At 42.0% G+C, this 22074-nt stretch overlaps 1 protein-coding gene across 2 annotated transcripts in view; it reads right to left on the bottom strand.

Moving 5' to 3' along the window:
- Nucleotides 1-15732, bottom strand: part of VAPA (VAMP associated protein A) — a 32314-nt gene extending 16582 nt beyond the window's left edge. For both annotated transcript variants that reach the window (XM_084849856.1, XM_084849855.1), the window contains exon 1: nucleotides 15504-15732. In XM_084849856.1, coding sequence (XP_084705982.1) covers nucleotides 15504-15579 — 76 coding nt within the window. In that variant the 5' untranslated portion in view covers nucleotides 15580-15732. The remainder of the gene's footprint in view (nucleotides 1-15503) is intronic.
- Nucleotides 15733-22074: the final 6342 nt, after the last annotated feature.

Genomic DNA, 22074 nt, shown 5'->3' with positions numbered 1-22074 from the left:
CACTAATCCCCACCCTAGTCTCAGACTTATTTGCATGCTTATCAATTAAAAGAATTGAACTCTGCTCATTATGCAAGAGCCCTACCAGTTCTAAGATCAAATTTTTATACACATTCCCATAATTTGGTGGGCATCTCACTAACATGGGCCCCAGGATAAGCTACAGATGAATAATGGTGAGGAGGAAATTTTATTCATCTTATTTAGTCATTCGATTTATACTGTGCCTTTCCACTAAGAAAATGGGACTAAAGGAGGCAACAACAGCCAAAGGAGAGCATGCAGATAAGGCAGCAGACAGAGGCAGGGGTCTCAAGGGACAAAGACTGGAAGGAAGCAATGACCAAGAGAAGAAATGGTAGGGAAAAATGTAGCTGGGAAGAGATGTGTCCTGTTATGATCATATTTCCACATAAATTCCATTAAGTTAGTGGGGATTCTACTAGCTGAATGCAAAACTACGTAATTTTGTCATTTTATAGCTCTATGTGCACTCACATTCAGAATATTCTGAGCAGCTGTAGTCACCCTATCGCAAGGAGAATATAATTGAGCAACTCGTTATGAAAATAAACAAAGGATTAGAACATCTTGCATGCAGAGAAAGCTGCAAGAAATTAGGACATTTTACTTTAGAAAATGAAAACTGAGGAAGATCATGATACAACTTTATAAATTATGAACCTTATAGAAAGAATGAAGAAAAAAATTTTCTCTCTCAAAACCCTAGTCCATTGGGTACTGCAGTGAAATTAACAGATAATTGGTCCAGGGCTAATAAATTCACTGGCCAAGACAACCAAAAGCTTCAACAAATGGTTTTTAAAAAGTTAAGGCACATTCCTGGTGGTTCCACATGGACCCATGGCTCGGTTGGAGTCCACCAGGAAAAGAACCTTCGGTGTGCCTTTGGAAGTCAGGCAGGCGCCAACATTGTGTTCCTTCTGGCACCTCCTGAAGACACTGTTATCTTGGGAAGCCTTCCTTGAGTGGCCAACCATGGTTTATTAAATTTGGCCTTACTGAAACTTGTCTCTTTTAAAATGTTTTAATTGTTTTAACATGGTGTATTATCCTTGCTGTTCACCGCTCTGAAATCTTTTGATGTGGAGCGGTATATAAATATTGTAAATAAATAAATAAAATACATACATACATACATACATACATGGACAAAAGATTTACCATTGGCTATTAGCCACAAGAAAGAAAAAGATGGAGCCTCCAGTATTATAAATCCCACGCTACCTTTGCACAGGTGTTCCAATTTCTCCTATGTAGCCCCCTTTTGCAAAGAGGTGGAAGACCAAGTTAACATTACTCTATCTCAGAAATTATTACTCACATTTACCCATATGATCGTGGAATGTGTGCCAGCTCTGTGGGACCCCTCCAACAAAAAACAGATGCTCCACACTCAGAGACAGCATGTCTACAATATTACCAGATGCTGGGGAAACATCAGAGATGGCCCTTTATATTATGCTTTGCTTGTGAGTTCTCCAGGCATCCGACATTGCAAACAGAGTGCTGGACTAGACTGAACCTAAGCCTGATCTGGTAAAGTGGGCAACTGTAAGAACAGGTGACATCTTGTTACCCCTACTACTAAATCCAGACTCTTATCCATTATCCTTCTGTAAAGAGAACATGAAAAGTAGAGAAAGCTAACGTTCATTACACATACGTGCTAGATTTCTGACAAATAAGAGTATACTTTAATTCCTGAATGCATACCAAGTTAAGCAAGAGAAATTTCTAGCACAGAAAGTTTTCTAAAAGATGTATTATTTCTTTTTACAGTCATATGGCTCTTAAATGACGGATGTAGAAATGACCTTCCCTGTAAAATTAAATACTATGAACTATGATCAGATAAAGTAAGACAGGGCTTTCCAAAGTTTGTCCATACATTGGGCAGGAAGAAAGAACATTACATCACTGCACCATGCATAAAGAAGAAGGATTCTCCGCATTTTCAAAGGACAACAGCTAGGACAGGAGGAGGCAACCTGGCACACTCTAGGTGTTTTGAACTACAACTCCCCATTAGCCCCAACCAGCATGGCCAAGGGTTTATGCAAGTTGTAGTCCAAAACATCTGGAGGGCACTGGGTTGTCTACCCCAACCTAGGAAAACTGGACACCTCAGGATCAGAACTGACAATAGCCTGATTTGCACATAATGCTAACCCATGATTTAACCATGGTTAGTTGCCCTACCCAGGGTTTGTTTGGAAGATGACTGAACAAACCATGGTTTGTTTTCTCAATCCCTAGGTTGCTTGTTTCCTTCCTCCTTCATCTACTTCCTCCCTGTAGCTCAAATGGTTCTGTGGAGCTATAGTACTGGCATATAGAGTGACTAGCTTTTCTTTCTTTTTTTACTGCTCTTGCCCGCCACCTCTGTAGCCTGGCAAAACAACCGATGAACAACCCACGATTCTGGGTTCACACATAATGACAACCCACGGTTTAAACAAACCAGAGGTCACAACCCAACAACAAACCATGGATTCTCTTTCTGGGTTGTTCATGATTAACAAGCCATGGTTTTTAGTATGGTCATGTTCACACATTATGACAACCCAGAATTCAACAACCCATACCATAGGTTGGAGTTATGTGTGAACCAAGCCAATGTGTGCCCATGATTAAAAAAAATGTATATCCCACTCTTCTCAGCCAAAATGGGGATAGCCAAAAGTAGCTAATAATATAAGGCATAAAACAAGGTACCAGCAGTAACCATTAAATAAAATTATTAAAATGCAGAAAGCAGCAATGAAACATTAAATCTAACCTTAAATGACCCAGGATTAAATAAAACAAATGTATGCAACAGAAAGATCAAAGACTCAATAGAAAAGAAATGTCTTCAGGCAGAAACAGTAGTAGGAGACAACCTAAACTTCCAGAGCAGGACATTCCACACACTGGTTGCCAAACCTAAAGGATGTGCAGAAATGCCCACATCTACTATATCTCAGAAGGCAAAAGTAGTTACACTTGCATGATTCCACAAGAACAAAAAATCCTGTTGCTCCAATGTAAATGCCATCAATGTCAAAACATCAATAAGCTAGCCTGGGTATCTGTATAACCAAATATTACTGTTAACACCACTAGCCAAACTGATTGTGCGTAGTTTAGCCTAATCGAGACAAACACTAAACTATACTTTAATGCGACCAAAACACTAGCTCCCTATCCTCTTTTCGGCACAGATGCAAAGATACATCAGAAGCTTCTGCCTCCATCTCAGATTGACCACATTTTAGTGCATCATCTGATACCTAAGCTATAGTCACTCTTAATTATGGTTAGTGGAAACAAACCAGCTTTGCAAACCATGGTTTGAAATTGGCTTTCCGCTAATCATAGTTCAGATTAATCACAGTTTGTTGGGCTTGTACAATGCAGCAAACTACAGTTAATATAAAACAGAATCAAAAGCTTACGAATTCCTTATGGCTGCAGTGGAGGAAGGAGGAGTGCGCAAGCCCAAGGGTTGTTGCAGCTCAGTGTTGCAATGCTAAACTATGGTTTAGTGTTATGTCCAAGCCAAGCCAATGTCTTGCTAATGTTATAATCTATGAAGAATCCAAAACAATTAACAGAATGAGCACTGAATCTCCAAGGGTACGCATAAAAAGTGAATCAAAACAAGTCACATGCTGAAAAACCTCTGCTCAAAAGAGAAATACTGTTATTAATTATAGAACAAAAAAAAGGATATAACCAAATGACAAGATTTTGTCCCTGATGCACAATTAACGCCAGCTACAATTAAGTTTCAAAGTCATATTCTAAATGATTATCAAAGTGCTAAAGTAAAAATAATCATCTTTACCTGTCTTTAATAATATACCATCCTTAATAGAATAATTATGAACCATAAGAAAACTATGCACACAGCTAAGTTCTTAAAACAGCAATTCTATACATGTCTTCTTAGAAGTAAGCCCCACTGAGTTCAATGGGAGTTACTCTCACATAAGTGGGTACAGGATTGCAGCCTTAGACTCTTTAAAAATTAAGGATATAAGCTGAGATGAAGGGTAAGTACATGAAAGAATACATACAGTATATATTAATGAAATACACATATGTCTCACTGTGTAACTGAACTAATATTAATTTATGAAATGTATTGCCTGCCTTTCATTATAAAATAATCCCAAAGAGGGATACAACCAATAAAATCATACATTGACCAAAAAATAATCAAATGGGGAAGGACAGTAATAAATAACAGTTTACAGAATACAGCAAAACACCAACAACCTCAATGGAAGAGAACTGAACTCTGTTGGAATAGATGAATAGTTGGTCAGCATATCATGCATAGTTCTTTGGGTTGCTAAAATTAGTGTGTAAACAGTTTTCAGTACCTTTCCCCCCTCCCTTTAAATCTGGACAATGTGAGAGAAGTATATGCTATTGTCTTAAAACCTCTACAAGTACTTCAATAAAAATGTGTACATAATTTTAAATCTATATTACAATTTCAGTTACTTGGGAGTAACTCTGACTGAACACAGTGAGAGTTACTTCTGAGTAAATTTGCACAGATTGGGTTGCAACTCAAGCTTTTTCCATATTTAATGTCCACAAATCTATACGACCACATATGACTGTCACTGTTTACGTATTTGCCAAGGGATTCCTTAAACCATACTGGTTCACCAACCCATGTCACAGCAAATAATGACAGCTGTAGAGCCAGCTTCTTGTTTTGGGTGCAAACATTCTCCAGGTAACTTTTTCAGACACCCCTTCAATGTCTCTGGTGGTATGCTACAATGCCAAACCATGAGTGCCAACATCTGTTATGGGGACATAAGTATGGCACACATTCACTATGCTAGTACAAATGTTAAGCACTTTTTCCTATTAAACGTAACTAAAATGCACAAAAGATATTCATTACCAAAGGGAATTGAATATTACACAAATTTAAATGGCAACAAAATTCAATGATATTGGCTTGGATCCAAGCATGCCCTTCTGTTAGTGGAAAGGGTCTTCACTCACAAAAGGACAGTTTCTGACTTACTGGAAGAAGAGTGCATGAGAAAGGTAACCCCAAATCTAGGTAACTTCTTCTATTTGCACAAGCTCCAGCACAAGATTTTGAACAAGCCATTTTCAAAACCTTTTTATTGACCCATTGGAGTCTATGAGCTACTGCCTGTTTCTTATCCAACAAGTTTCTCAAATTGTAACACAACCCCCGATACACTGCAGTGCTATACCGCAAGTAGTTTTCTGTTAGCACTTGCATAAGATTACTACCCTCAAGTCTCTCTTATGCAGAGCTTGAATTATAGGAAAAAAGCTGGGGCTCTTAAGGAAATACACAAGCCAGATCCCTGAACTCCCCCCAATGTTTAGCCAACTCATTCCTTCTCCATACTCTTTTAAAAGTAATAGCTTTGAGGGGCACCACAAAAGGTAAGAGGACTAGCCTCTATGTAATTCAAGCAGTGATCTTACACGTATACAAATGTTAATAAATTGGCTTGGCAATCAGAACAATCCCACCAATATTGGCTATACCTATAATAACTAAAGTTAAAAGGGGAGACAATTGTAAATGGAATCAAAACAAATGGTATTACAACAAAATTGCTTTTCCTAATACAAAATGAAGCCATAGAACTGAACACAACTGCTCATGACATTAAGAATTGTTCTTCCCTTGATATTTATGCTGCCTCTGGTACTGTTAAGTATCCTCTCCTCCTTAGGTACCCAAGACCTCTTCTCAGTAGGTCTTCCTCCTGCCTTTTGTTCACTCACATCTTCGATGTGGGTATCACCATGTCTGCTTTCCTCCTCATCCTTGAGATACACAAGATTCCATCCTTTGTCCCAGTATCTGCCCAGTATACTGCCCCAGTTTCAGAGGCAGTAAGCCTATGTGCACCAGTTGCTGGGAAACACAAAAAGGAGGGTGCTATTGCACTCATGACCTACTTAGAGGTTTCCCACAGGCAATTGGCTAACTACTGTGTGAACAGAATGCTGGATGAGATGACCTCTTAGTCTGATCCAGTGTGGCTTTTATGGTCTTTTCTGCATGCTCACTGTCCCTGAGAAACATCACATGTTATGATTTTCAGTACCATCTACAGTCAGGGCCAGAAATACTGGAACAAGGATAACTGTTTTGGCAGTTGGCCTCTGTACACCACCACATTGAAGTTGAAAGGAAACACACCCAGATGGGAGCGAAGTCAGGACTTTCAGCTGTAATTCAAGGGGTTGGACAAAAGTGGGGCACTAACCATTCAGGAAGGACAGCCAGTGGCATACACACACACCCATCATTGGTGGCTCATAAGTAATGGAACAAATGGCTGACAAGCAGCTGCATGGCCAGGTGGGGCCTGTTTCCTGGGTACCCCATGACCAATCAAGCAGATAAAAGGCCTGGAGGTGGTTCTGAGTGTTACATTTGCAATTGGTAGCTATTCACTGGAACTCCCAACATGAGGCCCAAAGAGGTGTCCATGCGAGTGAAGGAGGCCATCATTAGGCTGAGGAAACAACATAAACCCATCAGAGAGATAGCAAAAAAATTGGGAGTGGCCAACACAACAGTTTGGAACATCCTGAAAATGAAGGAATTAACTGGCAAGCTCAGCAACAGCAAAAGGCCTGGCAGACCACGGAAGACAACTAAAGTGGATGACCGCAGAATTCTGCTCATGGTGAAGAGGAACCCTTTCACAATATCTAGCCAGGTCAAGAATGCTCTTGCGGAGGTAGGCATGTCATTGTCAACATCTACAGTCAAGAGACGGCTTTATGAATGTAAATACAGAGGCTTCACAACAAGGTGCAAACCACTGGTAACGCTCAAGAAAGACAGGCCAGATTAGCCTTTGCCAGCAAACACCTAAAAAAGCCTGCCCAGTTCTGGAATAAGATTCTTTGGACTGATGAAACCAAGATTAACTTGTACCAGAATGATGGGAAGAGAAAAGTATGGAGAAGGAAAGGAACAGCTCCTGATCCAAAACATACCACATCCTCTGTCAAACATGGTGGAGGTAGTGTTATGGCATGGGCATGTATGGCTGCCAATGAAACCGGGTCACGTGTTTATTGATGACCTGACTGCTGACAAAAGCAGCAGGATGAATTCTGAAGTGTATAGGGCTATACTTTCTGCTCAGATTCAGCCGAATGCTGCCAAACTGATAGGACACCGCTTCATATTGCAGATGGATAATGACCCAAAACATACAGCAAAAGCTACCCAAGAGTTTCTCAAGAGTTTCTCAGTGGGATGTTCTTCAATGGCCAAGTCAGTCACCTGATCTCCACCCAAAAGAGCATGCTTTTCACTTCCTGAAGACAAGACTGAAGGCAGAAAGACCCACAAACAAGCAGCAGCTGAAGGCAGCTACAGTAAAGGCCTGGCAAAGCATCTCAAGGGAGGAAACTCAGCATTGGGTCATGTCCATGGGTTCCAGACTTTAGGCAGTCATTGACGGCAAAGGATCTTCATCCAACTATTAAAGGCGATCCTTAAGTTTGAAATGTTGGTTTGTTCCATTACTTATAAGCCACCAATGATGGGGGGGGGGTGTATGTCACTGGCTGTACTTCCTGAATGGTTGGTGCCCCACTTTTGTCAAACCCCTTGAATTACAGCTGACAGTCCTGACTTCGCTCCCATCTGGGTGTGTTTCCTTTCAACTTCGATGTGGTGGTGTACAGAGGCCAACTGCCAAAACAGTTATCCTTGTTCCAATATTTCTGGCCCTGACTGTATATGCTCATGACACCTAGCTTTAGCACTCTGCCCCAGATCTTTCCCCAGTGTTCCACCTCTCCATCTAGTGATGTTTCTGCTTGCAACTCTGATGTTTCTGCTTGGATGTTTCATAGCCGGCTCACACTCAGAATGTCCATGACTGAACTTCTCATGTTTCCTCCCAAGTCTTCCTTTCCACCTTCACACCCAATATCTACTAGCAAGGTCATCAACCACCCTGATGACCAGTCACAATTTTCTCAATCTACCTTGCTCTTCATATTCAATCTATTTCCACAACATTCTTCTTCTTCCTGTATAATGTTGCAAAAATGGGATGCTCTGATTAGCTGTGGCTTCCTGGCTTGTTTCCTGCTCACCCAAATGAAGGAGCAAAGTGGGACCACATGGGTACCGTGTGGGTGCATAAAGCCTGTGCATATTTAAGCCAGGATTTGATTGTCTAAACTGGGCCATTCCCAATCTCTTAACCATGTAAAAAAGGAGAATGTCTCCTTCAATTTCTGCTCCTCAAATTCCAACCACCATCCCTTGGTCTGGGATCTCTTCCCAATTTTGTATATCTTAATTCTGGACTTTAACTTCATCATCCCTGATTCCAGGAAGCAGATAGTGTCAGTCACTTCCCACATACCACACATGGATCCTATATTTTGAGCTCTTTCCTAACACCAAGAACTAGTGAATTAAGGCCAAGCGACTACAGGGGCCTATGTCAGCTACATACCACTGCAGTGCCAACATCTGGAAAATGCATACATTTTCTAGATATTTTCTTCGATTTCATGAACTAGATCTTTTTTAAAAACGCAACGCAGATTATCAGGATTCTCATGTTATCTCCATCAGTGTGATAAAGGCTCATTCAGAAATGCAAACATTGTGCTAAAAATGATAAGACTTGCTTTTGCAAAATCACTGTTTTTTCCTTCCTGTAGCTTTAGATTTCATTCAGTGCACACTTTCTAACATGTGAAACAAATAAGCTAGGCTTGACTCCAACAGCCAAGTTCATCATTAAGATGGCCCAACAAAAAGGAAGCTTCCAAAGTAAGCACAACATAAAATGTCTGGAGAAGGGTACAAAGACAAATTTATTAACAACAAAAATCAAAACAAAAAGAACCCACTGCATTTTGGGCCAAAAGATTCTATTACCAGGGAAAGTGACTATGAGGAGCACAGTACATTCTTTTCTGTTACAATATTGTATGCTTCTAAATATACAAAATTTCCTCAATGAAAGGCTACTTTTGGCTGAAACTTGTTGGATTCTTATCTCTGTATCCTTCTATGGACATTTTTGTGCAGTACTCATTATTATTAAGGCTTTATGCAATGACAATATTGTACTCTATGTTTTGGCACTTTAGGGACAGACTTTTATTGTGGCATGAACTACCAACTAGGGGTGCTTCCAGACAAGACTTTTATTGTGCAACCGCAATGCCTTATTCACAGAATTTTACAAGGGGACATCTTCAATTGGTAGCCCTCCTGTATTTTCCCACTACTTCTTCCGTTATTTTTCTTACCAGGAAAAAGTCTATTAAGGAAGAAAAGACAGAAGAGCTGCACAGTGCCTTTTCATTATTAATGCTATGAGCTTTCCATCTGAAAGCATCCTTGATGCCAGAGTGTCATGGGGAGGGTGGGGGTGTTAACTACCACAAATTAACTTGCTCTAATTTGACGACAGTCCTTAATTATGTCCAACTACTTTTTCGTGACAAATTCTAACCCTAGATGGCTTAGATATAGTTCCTAATAATACTGCATTTATTAAAATGTCATATGGTGGATAAATGTGAGTAACCACTATTCAAAAATATTCATATTCAAAAATAAATTCCCGTTCACCAAATAACTATCTAGACACATACTACTTTCTGGTTAGATATTACATATTTCATTTTTAGATTTATATACTGCTCTACATGCAACAGGATTCCTTACACGCAATTTCATGCTAGACTGACTCAGGTCTGCTAAAGCAGTGTGAAAATATCCTTAGTGCTAACAAACAAATTGATGAAGGGCATACTATCCCTTCACATTTCTAATGTATACATCCAAAGTTAATACTTCCTTAAAAATTTTTATAGTGCCATCTCAAATCTTCTCAGGTTCCCCAGTTGTGAGTGGCATAAAAAATTTGCTTCAGCTGGCTCAGCATTCAGCTGTTGCCACATATGATCACACAGAGAATAGTTCCAATTAATAGAATTATGAGGTCCAATTATACATTTCTACTACCATACTTCATACTACCACCTGCCCTAACGCTTTCTAGCATAGCCTTCCTCAACCTGGTGCCATCCAGATGTTTTGCACTTCAACTCTCATCAGCTCCAGACAGCATGGACAAGAATGCTGGAAGCTGTGGTTCAAAACATCTGGAGAGCACCAGGCTGAGGAAGGCTGTTCTAGCATCTTCATTTACTGTGCACTCTATGATGTATTGCAAAGAGTAACTATAAAAGGCTTCCAAACCATACACCAAAAACCAGAAATTTGTTACAAACAGCTTTAAAATAATAGTTCCATCCAACATAATCATTCCATGAGCAGAAAGGCAAATTATTAAAAGCAAGTCACAGGAAATATGAGTTAAATGTCACTGACTGGCTTTGTTTATGCATGCCAACTGTCAGAAAAATTAAGACTGCAGTCCTCTATCATGTCTCCAAATGCAACTTTAAGAACTCAGTAGGATTTACTCCCAAGTAAACATACATATGATTGCACTGCAAATCTTCTTTGAGTTTGTAATGGATGAGACCATGTCCTTCTCAGCCCTGTAATTCCAGTACAATATATTTTGTAATTTATTACCATATCAGAATAAATTTGGTGCTTTTTATCATATCTCATCCATAAACTGATACTGCAAATAGTTAAAATGTACACACAGTGGTAACATAGGAATTTTTGCAGACAGGAAACCAATTTACTGTCTTACGTATCACATGCAACTTAATGGACTTCCCAAAGAGCACTCCCAAATGTCTAATTGATATTTTAAGGTTGTTTCTCATGTTACATGCATGCAGATCTATTTTCATCCTCCAGATAGACATACAGAAGCATGTATTTTGTAATGGTCAGACAAATGCCTATTTAACGCTAACATGCACCTTAATATCAAAGAAAAGATTTGTGTATTTGAAATTGTGATATAAGAAACAGCTTTTACACTTTAGCCACTTCATTAAAAATGTCCTTGCTTATTTTCCTCCAGAATCTTACCTCTTTGGGCAAAGAAAATGCACCAACTTAAAATATGATACCCACATAAGACAGATTCATATTTAAAATGTTCTAACTGTCTCCCTACATGAAAGACATACCATTGACCAATTTTGGCAACTGAGCTTAAAGGAAGAGGGATGGATTTAATGGTGAGCTATTTTTACTCTTAAGTGCAACCATCTCTATTTGCAGTAGCGTATAGCAATACCCTAGCAATAACAGCAGTAATGCAATGGTGAACTATACTCCTGAACAAAAATGTATCAAAGCAGTTATAAGAAAAATACCCAGAAAATCTTAAGCCCCCTCCCCCAAAGTAACATTCCCCAATAGTATTCTACATAACTATATATCATTTATATAGTTAAGCCTAAAGGATTTCTACAAGACCTATTTTTATGTCTTTCTTGCAGAGGTTACCAATAAATGCTTAGGAAGGGACAAACCTCTCAGTGTATCAGCACATCATCATACCTTCACTGTGGCGATATTACATCAATAATGCAGAAAGAGGCACAAACTAGTTTAAGGGCGCAATCCTATGCGTGTTTAGACAGTAAAAAGTCCTACAACTCCCAGCATGCTCCAGCCTGCCATGGCTGGCTGGGGCATGCTGGGAATTGTAGGGCTTTTTCCTGTCTAAACACACATAGGATTGCACCCTAAATATGTTAACTAAGTTATTTAAAATGGCCATTGTTAATGTCAGTCTAAACTAGTAACTAATAGAGAATGACTACTTATGGTGCATTAAGGACCAGCACATAGTTTCAATAAGCTGCCTTCTATTAGGTCAGGCTATTGGCTTATCAGCAAAGTATTGTCTACTTGATCTGGCAATTGCTTTCCAAGATGATCAGCCAGAACATTTTAGCCCACCTATAGAAGAAATTTTAAATCAAAGATTTGGGAATTGAACATTATATATGCTTCAGCCCCACCTGTTTCAATACAGTATCAGCCACTGTCATTAAGAATTTTTCATACACCACTGCATTTGGGAAAATTGTCATTAACAAAAAATATTTACAAATAACCCCTTAAAGTATTTTATGATGATGATTTAAGCTCTAACCCCAAATGGATGTGTCCTAACCAGAGAAAGAAAGCTGGGATTAACTGTCCAACTGCAACTTTTAAGAACTTCAAATGATAATTCTGAACGTATATTTAAAAATACTTTCCTCCAGATAACCACGTCATCACGCTTGTATAACAGCAACATACAAAGCCAATGAAGGTGACTCATCTATTTTTATTACTTGTGAACTCCAATACAATGTGTTTATTCTGAATAAACAAAACAAAGGTTTTGAAATTGTTTAAGTATATTAATGAAAGATTTTAACAAGATATTTATATTTAAACCATATATGCCTAGCTGCTTTGTTTTTGGCAAAAGATTTAAGTGCAGTTATTGATTCAATGTAACTGCAACCCTTATCCTAATCATTTTAATGCCAATGCATTTGTCAGCGATGTCAAAGCAGATTGTGATATAGCTCTTTCCCTTACATTATATGGTATTGGCACAATTCTTGGTTTAACCATTTTAAACTTGCATAGGCTGTTGCAGTAGGTCTTAAGACCATGCTATCAGTCCTGCTGAGAAATTATTTGATTCCTGTAGCACTTATAACTGATCGTAAACATTTGCCCAGAAATGGTTTACTTGCAATATCAGTATAAGGTCACAATTGTGATGTTTCATCGGCACAGCACCCCATAAACCTTGCATTTATTTGCAAGGGAGACCTGTTTTTAAGATTGTGGAAGAAATTCAGCTTAACTGGGTTTTGGGTGAGACTGTGATGGTTCTGTATTTTGCAATAAGCTTAAATCCCATCACTATTTTCCACACATTTGGCATTTTACTTATGCAAATGCCTACAAATGCCAGTGTGACTCAAGAACAAGCAATTTAGCACATTTTTAGACTTAGACACTTAGGTTGTGTTACATGCATTGTAAATCAACTCACTGAGGTTGTTAACCTAAGCAAACATACTTGGAAATAAGTTCAACTGAAAATCAACAGACTTATACATGCATTCATTTAGACCAAAAGTAGGCTAGGGCTCCACACTTACCTGGGAGTGAGCTACACTGGCTAAAGCAGGACTTACTTTTGAATGGACATGTATAGGATTGCACTGTAAAGCTGCAACCCTAAGCATACCAACTTGAACACAGTGTAACTTACTTATTTACGAATAAACATACTTAGGATTGACCTGCACCCTAAGGCGACTCCATAGACTATCTAGCCAAATACTGTGCACCTTCCAGTGTCAAGCAGAGACCCTTCCTAGCGGTGCCATCAGAGTTTCCTTTAACTAAAAATGCCAATGATTAAACATTATACATGCAAAGCATGTGCTCTACTATTAAGCTACTATTGAGCTCAGTTCAGGTAATTATAATGAACCTACTACCTAGTTTTATGTTAGATTCTTCAAAAGATGCAAACTATATATATAAAATGGTATGTAAATAAGCAAGCTAATTCAATGTTATCTAAAGATTTTTAAAACTAACTTAATAGCATTAATTTCAACACCTAGTCTCTCTGTTATTGATAAAATGAGCTTCAGAACTTCCTCAGAAGTCCTACCAATTTCAAATAGATAACTTTCCCAAGTGATGCAAGAACCACAGCTGTGAGCATGCTGCAGTATGGATGGTTACAGATCTACAAACACTTACCTGGAAGTAAATCTAATAAAGCTCAGTGGTACTTACTTCCAAGTAAACAGGATCAGGTTGTACATTACCAAGAGCTAACAGTTGGCTGGGGGGAGAGGGGTTCACACAAACTTTTAATTATCAGATTCTGTAAGAATCAACAATATGGTTCCACAACATTTCTATCTTCCTCTTCATCCCCGCAAAAACTCAAAGACAAAATAATTTTTAAGCAGCTAAAAATCCCACCCCAAGTATCAAAAATTACCACTAAACAATAACTTTAACAATGCGCTCCCCTAGTTGATCAATCTTTTAGAGTTTAAAAACCAACCCCACACCTAATTCAGCCGTTCTGTAAATTAAGCAAAACTTGTTCATTTTAAAAGTGGGCAACCGTAGATTGTGATTTTTTAAAAATCATCCACTGAATCTAGAGCTAATCAGGGCCAGGATACAGTTCTATAGCTAGCAGGAATATATTTGTTATGTTTTGACAGTTACCCTTCAAGAGTCTTGGCTATTTTCAAAATGCCACTGTAATTTCATAATCATCACTACCGTTCTAATGGGACAATTCAAAGACTTGACAGCTTCTTGCATAAGAAACCTATTTCAAAGTAGGATACACTGAACACTCCAGTAACCAATATTCAAAGCACAGAAACTTCACTGTATTTCCACAGGATTCTTATTTTTCAAGAATGGTCTTAATAGACACCACTTGGCAGTCTTTTAATTCTGCCAACTGTAATAATAATAGTGTCATTAGCAAAATGGAAAAGTGTCAAATGTCAGGAGAGTTGCTACGGAAAACGCCCTTACCCAAGCTTATATATGACACATCAAAGGGCGTTGGTGTAAGATACCACCACTCTACTACTGGTAAACCCGCATGGAAGAACAACCGAGCTACCAAGCTGAAAGGGGTGGGGGGCCTAATATGGAAAATGGGAAGCCATCGCCTGAAAATACAGGAAGTGTGCATAGTCCCGTTCCTCCCCGCCCCCCAATCTTATACAAGACGTGCCAAGCAAGCCGCGGTCATCCGCATCTCGGGCCTCTCCTACCCATCACGGGAGGGAAAGGCTGGGGAAGGTGATCACGGAAGCCTTAATTTCACTCCTCTGACAGTTGCTATCCCCGTGCTGTGGCTAGTGGATCGCCGGGACTGGCTAGCCGGCGAACAGCAGATTCGCCGAGGGGCCGGAGCCAGGGTCCGCGGGGTGGGGAGTCTGCGCTGCGGAAGAACGGGCGGGGGGGGGGGGCAACTGGCGAACCCCGAGGCCGGCTGTGCAGACACACCAGACCAGTCCTCTCCCCCCGCCACTAGCCGTGTTTGACTAAGCCGACTCTGCGAGAGCCGAACTAGGGCGAGACCAGCGCAGGAGAGGATCGGGCGAGGCCGCCGCCTCCACAGCTCGCGACCGCACGCCGACCGGGAACCGGGGCGGGAGAAGAGGAGGGGGGCGGCGCGGAGAGAGAGAAGCTGGGAGAGCAAGATGGCGACGGCGACGCCTCGTCCCGTTCCTCCGATCCGACTCTCCCACCCCCGTCTCCCGCAGCAGGACGGCGGAGCCGGCGCTTCCTGCCCTCCCGGGCTCAGGGAAGGGCTCCCCGTTTTCCTCGCCGGGCCTCTCCCCGCTCCCCACAAGCACCATTCAGGGCGTGGGTTAGCGCGAAGGGACCCGAATGCTTCCTCTCGTCCCCCCCGCCGCCCCCCTTCCCCTCCCCCTTCCCTCCCCTCCCCTCCGCGGACATTTCTCTCCAGTACCTTTGAATTTGAGGTCGTTGGGCGGATCGAGCACCAGGATCTGATCGTGCTTGGCCAGAGCCCCGGCGGCCGCCATCGCTGCTTACACGTTCGCTCAGTCCAGCAGCAGGAGGAGGAGGAGAGGGCGGGCAGGCGGGGGGAGGAAGGGAAGGGAAGGGAAGCCTACCGAGGAGGACTGGCGGCGGCGGCGGCGGCAACACCCGCCTCCTCGTCTTCCTCGCAGGCAGGCAGGCAGGCAGGCGCGCGCGCGCGGGACCCCCCCCCTTCCCGCTCCTCTCCCTGCGCTTCCTCCTCTTCCTGTCAGTCCTCCTGACGCACTCGATACCCAGCGCACTGCGATCAACGCCAACTCCGGCGCGGGCGCGAAGGCGGCGGCCGCCTAGTTCTAGCACCCGCGCGGCAGCCTGTGGGGAAGAGGAGCGCGGGCGCCAGAGCGAGCGAGCGAGCCACACACACCCCGACACGGCGGACTTCGCGTCCCCGCTCGCTCGTCCCTTTCTGCGTGCGCGTGAGGGAAGGAGAGACTCTCCTGCCCACGCTGGCTGACAGCTCGCTCGACGCGGGCCGCCGCCGCCGCCTCTCGCGCGCCCGGAAGGCGGGAGAGAGGAACGAAGGGATTGTCAGTCAGGAGGGGATTCTCCGGGGGGGGGAGAGGGGGGCTACCGTGCGGTGCCCAGGGCAAACTGGAAAGGGAAATTTGACCCCGAAGCGCCGAGCGCCGGGTTCTTCGACGTAGCAGAGAAGGGAGGCGGGCGCAGGACTGGGGCTCCCACCATGCAGTGCGCTCTCCGGGCTCTTGGGCCGTTTCATTCTGGGAAGTGTAGTCTCCAAGCGAAGACACGGGGTGGGCTCGGTTGCGAGTGGAGGCGGGGCCCCGTACGTTCTTCCCGGCCTCGGTCCGCCTGGCTGCCCCCCCAGCTAGTTAAGACTAGGAAATTTGATTGTCGCTGGTCTCCGCCCCTGTGCGGTAGGGTTGGACAGGGTTAAATGCGTACGACGACACTAACCAACCTGTTCTCCTCTGAAGATCAGAAACGGTGGATAATCCGGATTTGTTATCCTTCAAGTTCGTAGCGTTCTGAAATAACGTTCTGAATGCTTGCTTTATGATATTGTACCATCCAAGTAAATATTGCTGGGGCGGGGGTAAAGTTGTAAAAATCACAGAAGCAACTTTTAAGAAATAAATTTACTCACTCTTACTGCCCCGTTCCCTCTGGTCCCGTGTGACCCAGCACCCCAGCTCGCAGTAGACTGCTGAAGTAGACTAGTTCCCAGTTCCTTATTTGGAACAAGGTTCAAAACAACTGAATTAACAAAGAACTATATGCCCCTCCCTCAAAATATGCTTTGGTATATCTCCTACCGTATATCTGCATGACTGAGGGACTGTCCCCTTTGAGATTCGCAATAATTCTGCCAAATAAAAAAATGTCATTTTTCTGCTATGTTTATTAACGCATAATGACCCCCAGATGGCAATAACAAAGAAGGCACTGGGAGTGTGGAGTATACCACACAATAAGTTTTGGGACACCTTAAATCATACACCCGCACCTACAGGATAGTGTCTGCTATGAGATGACTTTGGATGACATCCAGCCCAATGCTTCATTTGATGCAAGACACTGTCAAGCACGGTGCAACATCCCAACACAATGTATGTAAAACTAAGTGTTGCGGCACCCCAAATCATACAACTGCACATCCAGGAGGGTGTCCTCTCCAAGATGGCATTGAATCATGTCCTGCTATTATTGGCATGGGGCACCATGATGGACAGTGTCTTGCGTCCAAAGCATTTGGTCAGATGAGATTCAATGTCATTTCAAAGAATACAGTCTCCTAGACACGTAGGTATATGATATGAGGTGGCCCAGAGCTTACTGTACGATGAATAACCCCAGTCCCTTACTCATTCCTTCATATTTTGGATATTATTGGCAAGGGTACCAACCCTTGAAAGGGTCTTGCACCCAAACAAATGCTGGGCTGGATCCAATTGAATGCTAATGCACAGAGGACACTCTCCTGGAGATGTGGTGTATTATTTAGGGTGGCTTGGGGGAGCTGGGGGTGGCAACGGCCAACAGGAAGCTCTGGTGTGGGCTGGTCCATGAAGTCATGAAGAGTCGGAAGCGACTGAAAGAATCAACAACAACAACAACAAAAGCTTAGCTTGGAGTGCACATTCCCATATTTTCTTTTAAACACATTTTTTGTATTATTGGTGTGGGTACATGCCCTTGGCAGTGTTGAGCCAGGATGCAGCCCATCTGTGCCATTTTATATAACACACTCCCCTGCATATGAGGTGTATGATTTGGGGTGGCCCAAAGCTTATTATGGAGTAGCATGAACACCCCAAGTTCCGTATTCTTTTCTACCTGTTTTGATTATTATTGACAAGGGTACATTCCCTTGACAGTGTCTTGCACCCAGCTGAACCACACACAACTTTATGCCATCTAGTAGAGGACACTCTTGTATGTGTGGGTATATGACTAAGGGTGGCACAAAGCTTGTGGTGGTGTGTACACCCCCCACTTCTTTACCCTTTCCTATGTGTTTTGGTTATTATTCTCATGCAGCCACCATGTTTGGCAGTGTCTTGTGCCCAAACGAAGCATTGGGCTGGACATGATTCAGTCCTACCTCACACAGAACACTCTCCTGGATGTGTAGGTGTATGATGTGGGGTGACCTAAAGCTTATTATAGCGTGCACACTCCCAGTTCCTTATTTTTTATTGTCAGTATGAGGTCATCTCATGTTAATAAGCATTGCGCAAAAACAACAGTTTTTATAGAAGAGACTTATGGTGTATCTCAAAGAGAGTGCGGGTGCCATCTTGAAGAGCGTTCTTCCAGGCTGCTGCAAGAGGGACTTCCTCTGGTGTTCTGTGTGTGTGTGTGTGTGTGTGTGTGTGCACGTGCGTGTATGAATAATGGGAGAGGGAGCACGTGTCTGTATGAATTAGGAGTATCAAGGGCAGCATGCCAGCAGTGGGGGTGGTCCTGCCCACTGCTGGCATGCAGAGCCCAAGATTCCCCACCCGTCCTATAAACTTTCAGGGTGGAGTCCATTTCATCAGATACATGTAGTGTTATCCTGAGATACATGGCTGAGCCGGGCGGAATGATCGTAAACAGTGAGATCAAAGGGAATGATTGCTTTGGCTACCTTTGACAGATTTAATACATCAAATGCTTTCCTGTTCATGGATCTGGAAATTACAGGAAAGTTGTGAGGTCACTGAAGTGGAGCAATGGATGTTAGCTCTCTTGGCCAAGGATGCTGTAGTTGTAGAGAGTAGACTGGGATGGTGGGCCTGCCCTGTGTCACAACCACCTTTTTGCACCAAGTGAACTCAAGGCAGCTTATAAAATACAGTATCATAACATAAAACCCATCAAATTACTAAATAACATTTCAGAAAACACAACCACAAAGGGAGCAGTATTAAAATACAAACTAGGTGAATATTCAGCCAAATCCTTCTTGGGGTGCTTGCAGATGAGCTTTTATCATACAATCATTCTGCCTCCTTCGCAAAATTTTACAGGGAGTCTAAAAATCATCTTCCACTCATACCCCTTGCATGTTTTCCCACTGCTTCTTCTGACTTTTCTTTCTACAAAAAAATCTGTTAAGGAGAAGATGGAATAGCAGCACAATGTCTTTTGAGTAGTAGCCCTAGAAACCATAGGAATTATGCAGTAACTTGTCTTCTTGATTTCAGAGGGCCTATTCTAAGCATGACTGAGTCTGTATTCAACACTACAGGTCTTGTTCAGTTGTATAAGGACAGGACATGCAGTGTAATCCTATGTATGCTTATTCAGAAGGAAATCTATGTTCAGGGGGATTTACTTCTAGGTAAGTACATAAGATTGCAGCCCAAATCTCCAGCACATCACCCTCCTCTTAGAACATTATGAGAGGAACATACAATTGCCCAGGCGTTTAGTGTTTCATATTGTTCTTGTGAAATTGGAGGATGACTATAAGTTTCTGTAACCCAGAAGTACGAGAATTATTATTTTATTGCATTTTTTATTTAATTAACATATTCCTGGCTTAAAATGTTTGCACCTTTATTCTACAGCTTATTCTGCATATTTTGCATGCTTGCATTCAACTGGTACTATGCCATTAAATACTATTCTTGCATTTTTACGGAGGTGATTTATAAAATATTTATTCCTTTTCAGTCTGCTTGTATAGTTTTATAGATGGAATCTCTGACCATCTTCTACTGAATTATTCATAGGGCCACAGGCCAGGTGATACTAATGAGAACTTGCTAGATTGCAGCTTGCAACTGATACGGGGTGTGTGCGCGTGTGTGATGCCGTCAACTCTTTCTTCCTTCAAATTTTGGGTGCATTTTGTAATATTTGTTATCCCTCCTTAAACAGTCTTCAGTAATACAGGCAAAGTTTACGAATGTTTTCTGTGTCATATCTTACCATTGTTACTTCCTTTGAGTAGCCACATCCAAATTCTGGTATTGTTAAAAGCTGCATAAAAGGAAGCATTGTGCCAGGTGCAGCTTTTCCCCAATCACTAATAATGTAATACGAAAAGCAGCATTAGACAAAACATTCCCTTCTGTTCCAAAATCCATATGTGAGCACTACTTTGTGATGAAATGGTTTCATCTTATAGGTGACCATGATGCAGACATCATGAGTTCAACATGAAGCCAGCCCCCACCATCCTTGTAACATCTTGTCTGATGAAGAAACCTGGAGATCTTGAAAGCATGCACATGTTTTGTGACCTTTAAGGTGGACTAATAAAAGTATTACATTTACTTGGTTTAAAAAAATGGTTTTAAAAAAATCTTACAGCTAACAGGGCTAGCCTTGCTTTTTGTGTTTCTCTTATATGTAATTCTCCCAGCCATTGTCAGTCTGGCGCCCTCGAGAACTACAATCCCATCCCCCCAGCCTGCGTGGCCAGTGGTCAAGAATGATGGGAGTTGTAGTCCAAAACATCTGGAAAACACCGGGTTGGGGAAGGATGTCTCAGAGCCTTGACCTGGCAGCTCTAGTTTCTCATATTCTGCCTTCTGCATTTTGTGTTCTTTCCTGAAAATGCCCAGTAATTTGTGCTGCTTCCCCCCTCGTTCTCAAAATAACATTTTGTTGATGTGTAGCAGCATCTAAATAGTTAACTTTGAAATAAAAATGGAACACTTACCTCCACAAGAGAGAAGCCAGTGGCCCACCTGTAATTATTTCAAGCCTGGCCCAATTGCATTGAGTTTTGTGAGTTTATGTGAGCTGGTGTGTAAATAAGGAGGGGGGAAAACACTCGAAGCTGAGCTTGTTAATTCTGAGGAAAAATGTATTTCATAACTCTGATAGGTAATCTAAACACTTTAACAGATTAGAATAAGCAAGTGGAGGTTTGAAGTAAGCACACCAAATATTTCCTCAGATATATTGCCAGGAGCCCTAACAGGTCATTACAGGTGTGTTTGAAGTGAAGCTCTTAGATAAAGCTTCAATTTGCTTTAATACTTCATGTTTTTTAAAATATGAAATCAGTTTACACACCAGACTAAAACCTTTAGAATTCAAAAGGAAAACTATACTTTTTGATATAAAGGAACAATACAGATTATTCTGTACCACTTTACATGCCAATGACAACACAGTTGTTACCTTTTTAATGGCCAATTCTCTGCTTCTCTTGCTCTAAACACAAGAGAGGCATACACCCATACCTTACCAGAATATTTTGCAGTTAATTCAGGCAGCTTTTGACACCTGTGTCCATGAATCTACTGACTGATCTGAGATACAAAAAGACTATTTTTGTTACCTTTGCTACCTCTGCCATCACCGCTAACATGCTTTTCTCTCTGTAACCATGTGTATATATACCTGCCAGCTGAAGATAACATTCCACACATCTGATGAAGTGAACTCTATACCACAAAAGCTAATGCCACAATACATCGTTATCCTTTAAGTTTCCACAAGACTCTTGTTTTTGCTGCAACAGACTAACACAGCTATCCCTTTGGAAATTTTTACTTGAGATATTTATCAATAACTAAAAAAAGGTAAAGGTGTCCCCAACCAGTCGTGTCTGACTCTAGGGTGCGGTGCTCATCCCCGTTTCTAAGCCGAAGAGCCAGCGCTGTCCGAAGACGCTTCCGTGGTCATGTGGCTGGCATGACTGAACACCGAGGTGCACGGAACGTTGTTACCTTTCCCGCCGAGGCGGTACCTATTTATCTACTTGCAGTTTCTTGCTTTCGAACTGCTAGGTTGGCAGGAGCTGGGACTGAAGACGGGAGCTCACTCCGTCACGCGGCACTCGGGTCTCGAACTGCTGACCTGCCGACCTTCCAGTCTGCAGTTCAGCGTCTTAACCACTAAGCCACCGCGGCCTCAAGTTATCAATAACTAGCACATCCCAGATCCACTCCTGGGTGGGTTATTTTATTTTTGTTTATTTACAGTTATTTTTTAGGTCGCCTTTAAGGGTAAAACGTTGTTTTCATCAGCTTCAAAGATTCTGCATAGTACTTGATGTGGATTCATGACAGGAA

The sequence above is a fragment of the Heloderma suspectum genome, chromosome 4, assembly GCF_057233095.1.
Source record: "Heloderma suspectum isolate Gila_16-S chromosome 4, 16-S_ref, whole genome shotgun sequence".
Lineage (NCBI taxonomy): Eukaryota > Metazoa > Chordata > Lepidosauria > Squamata > Helodermatidae > Heloderma > Heloderma suspectum.
Note: the sequence above shows the minus strand (reverse complement) of the source record. Positions and strands in the feature narration are given on the sequence as shown.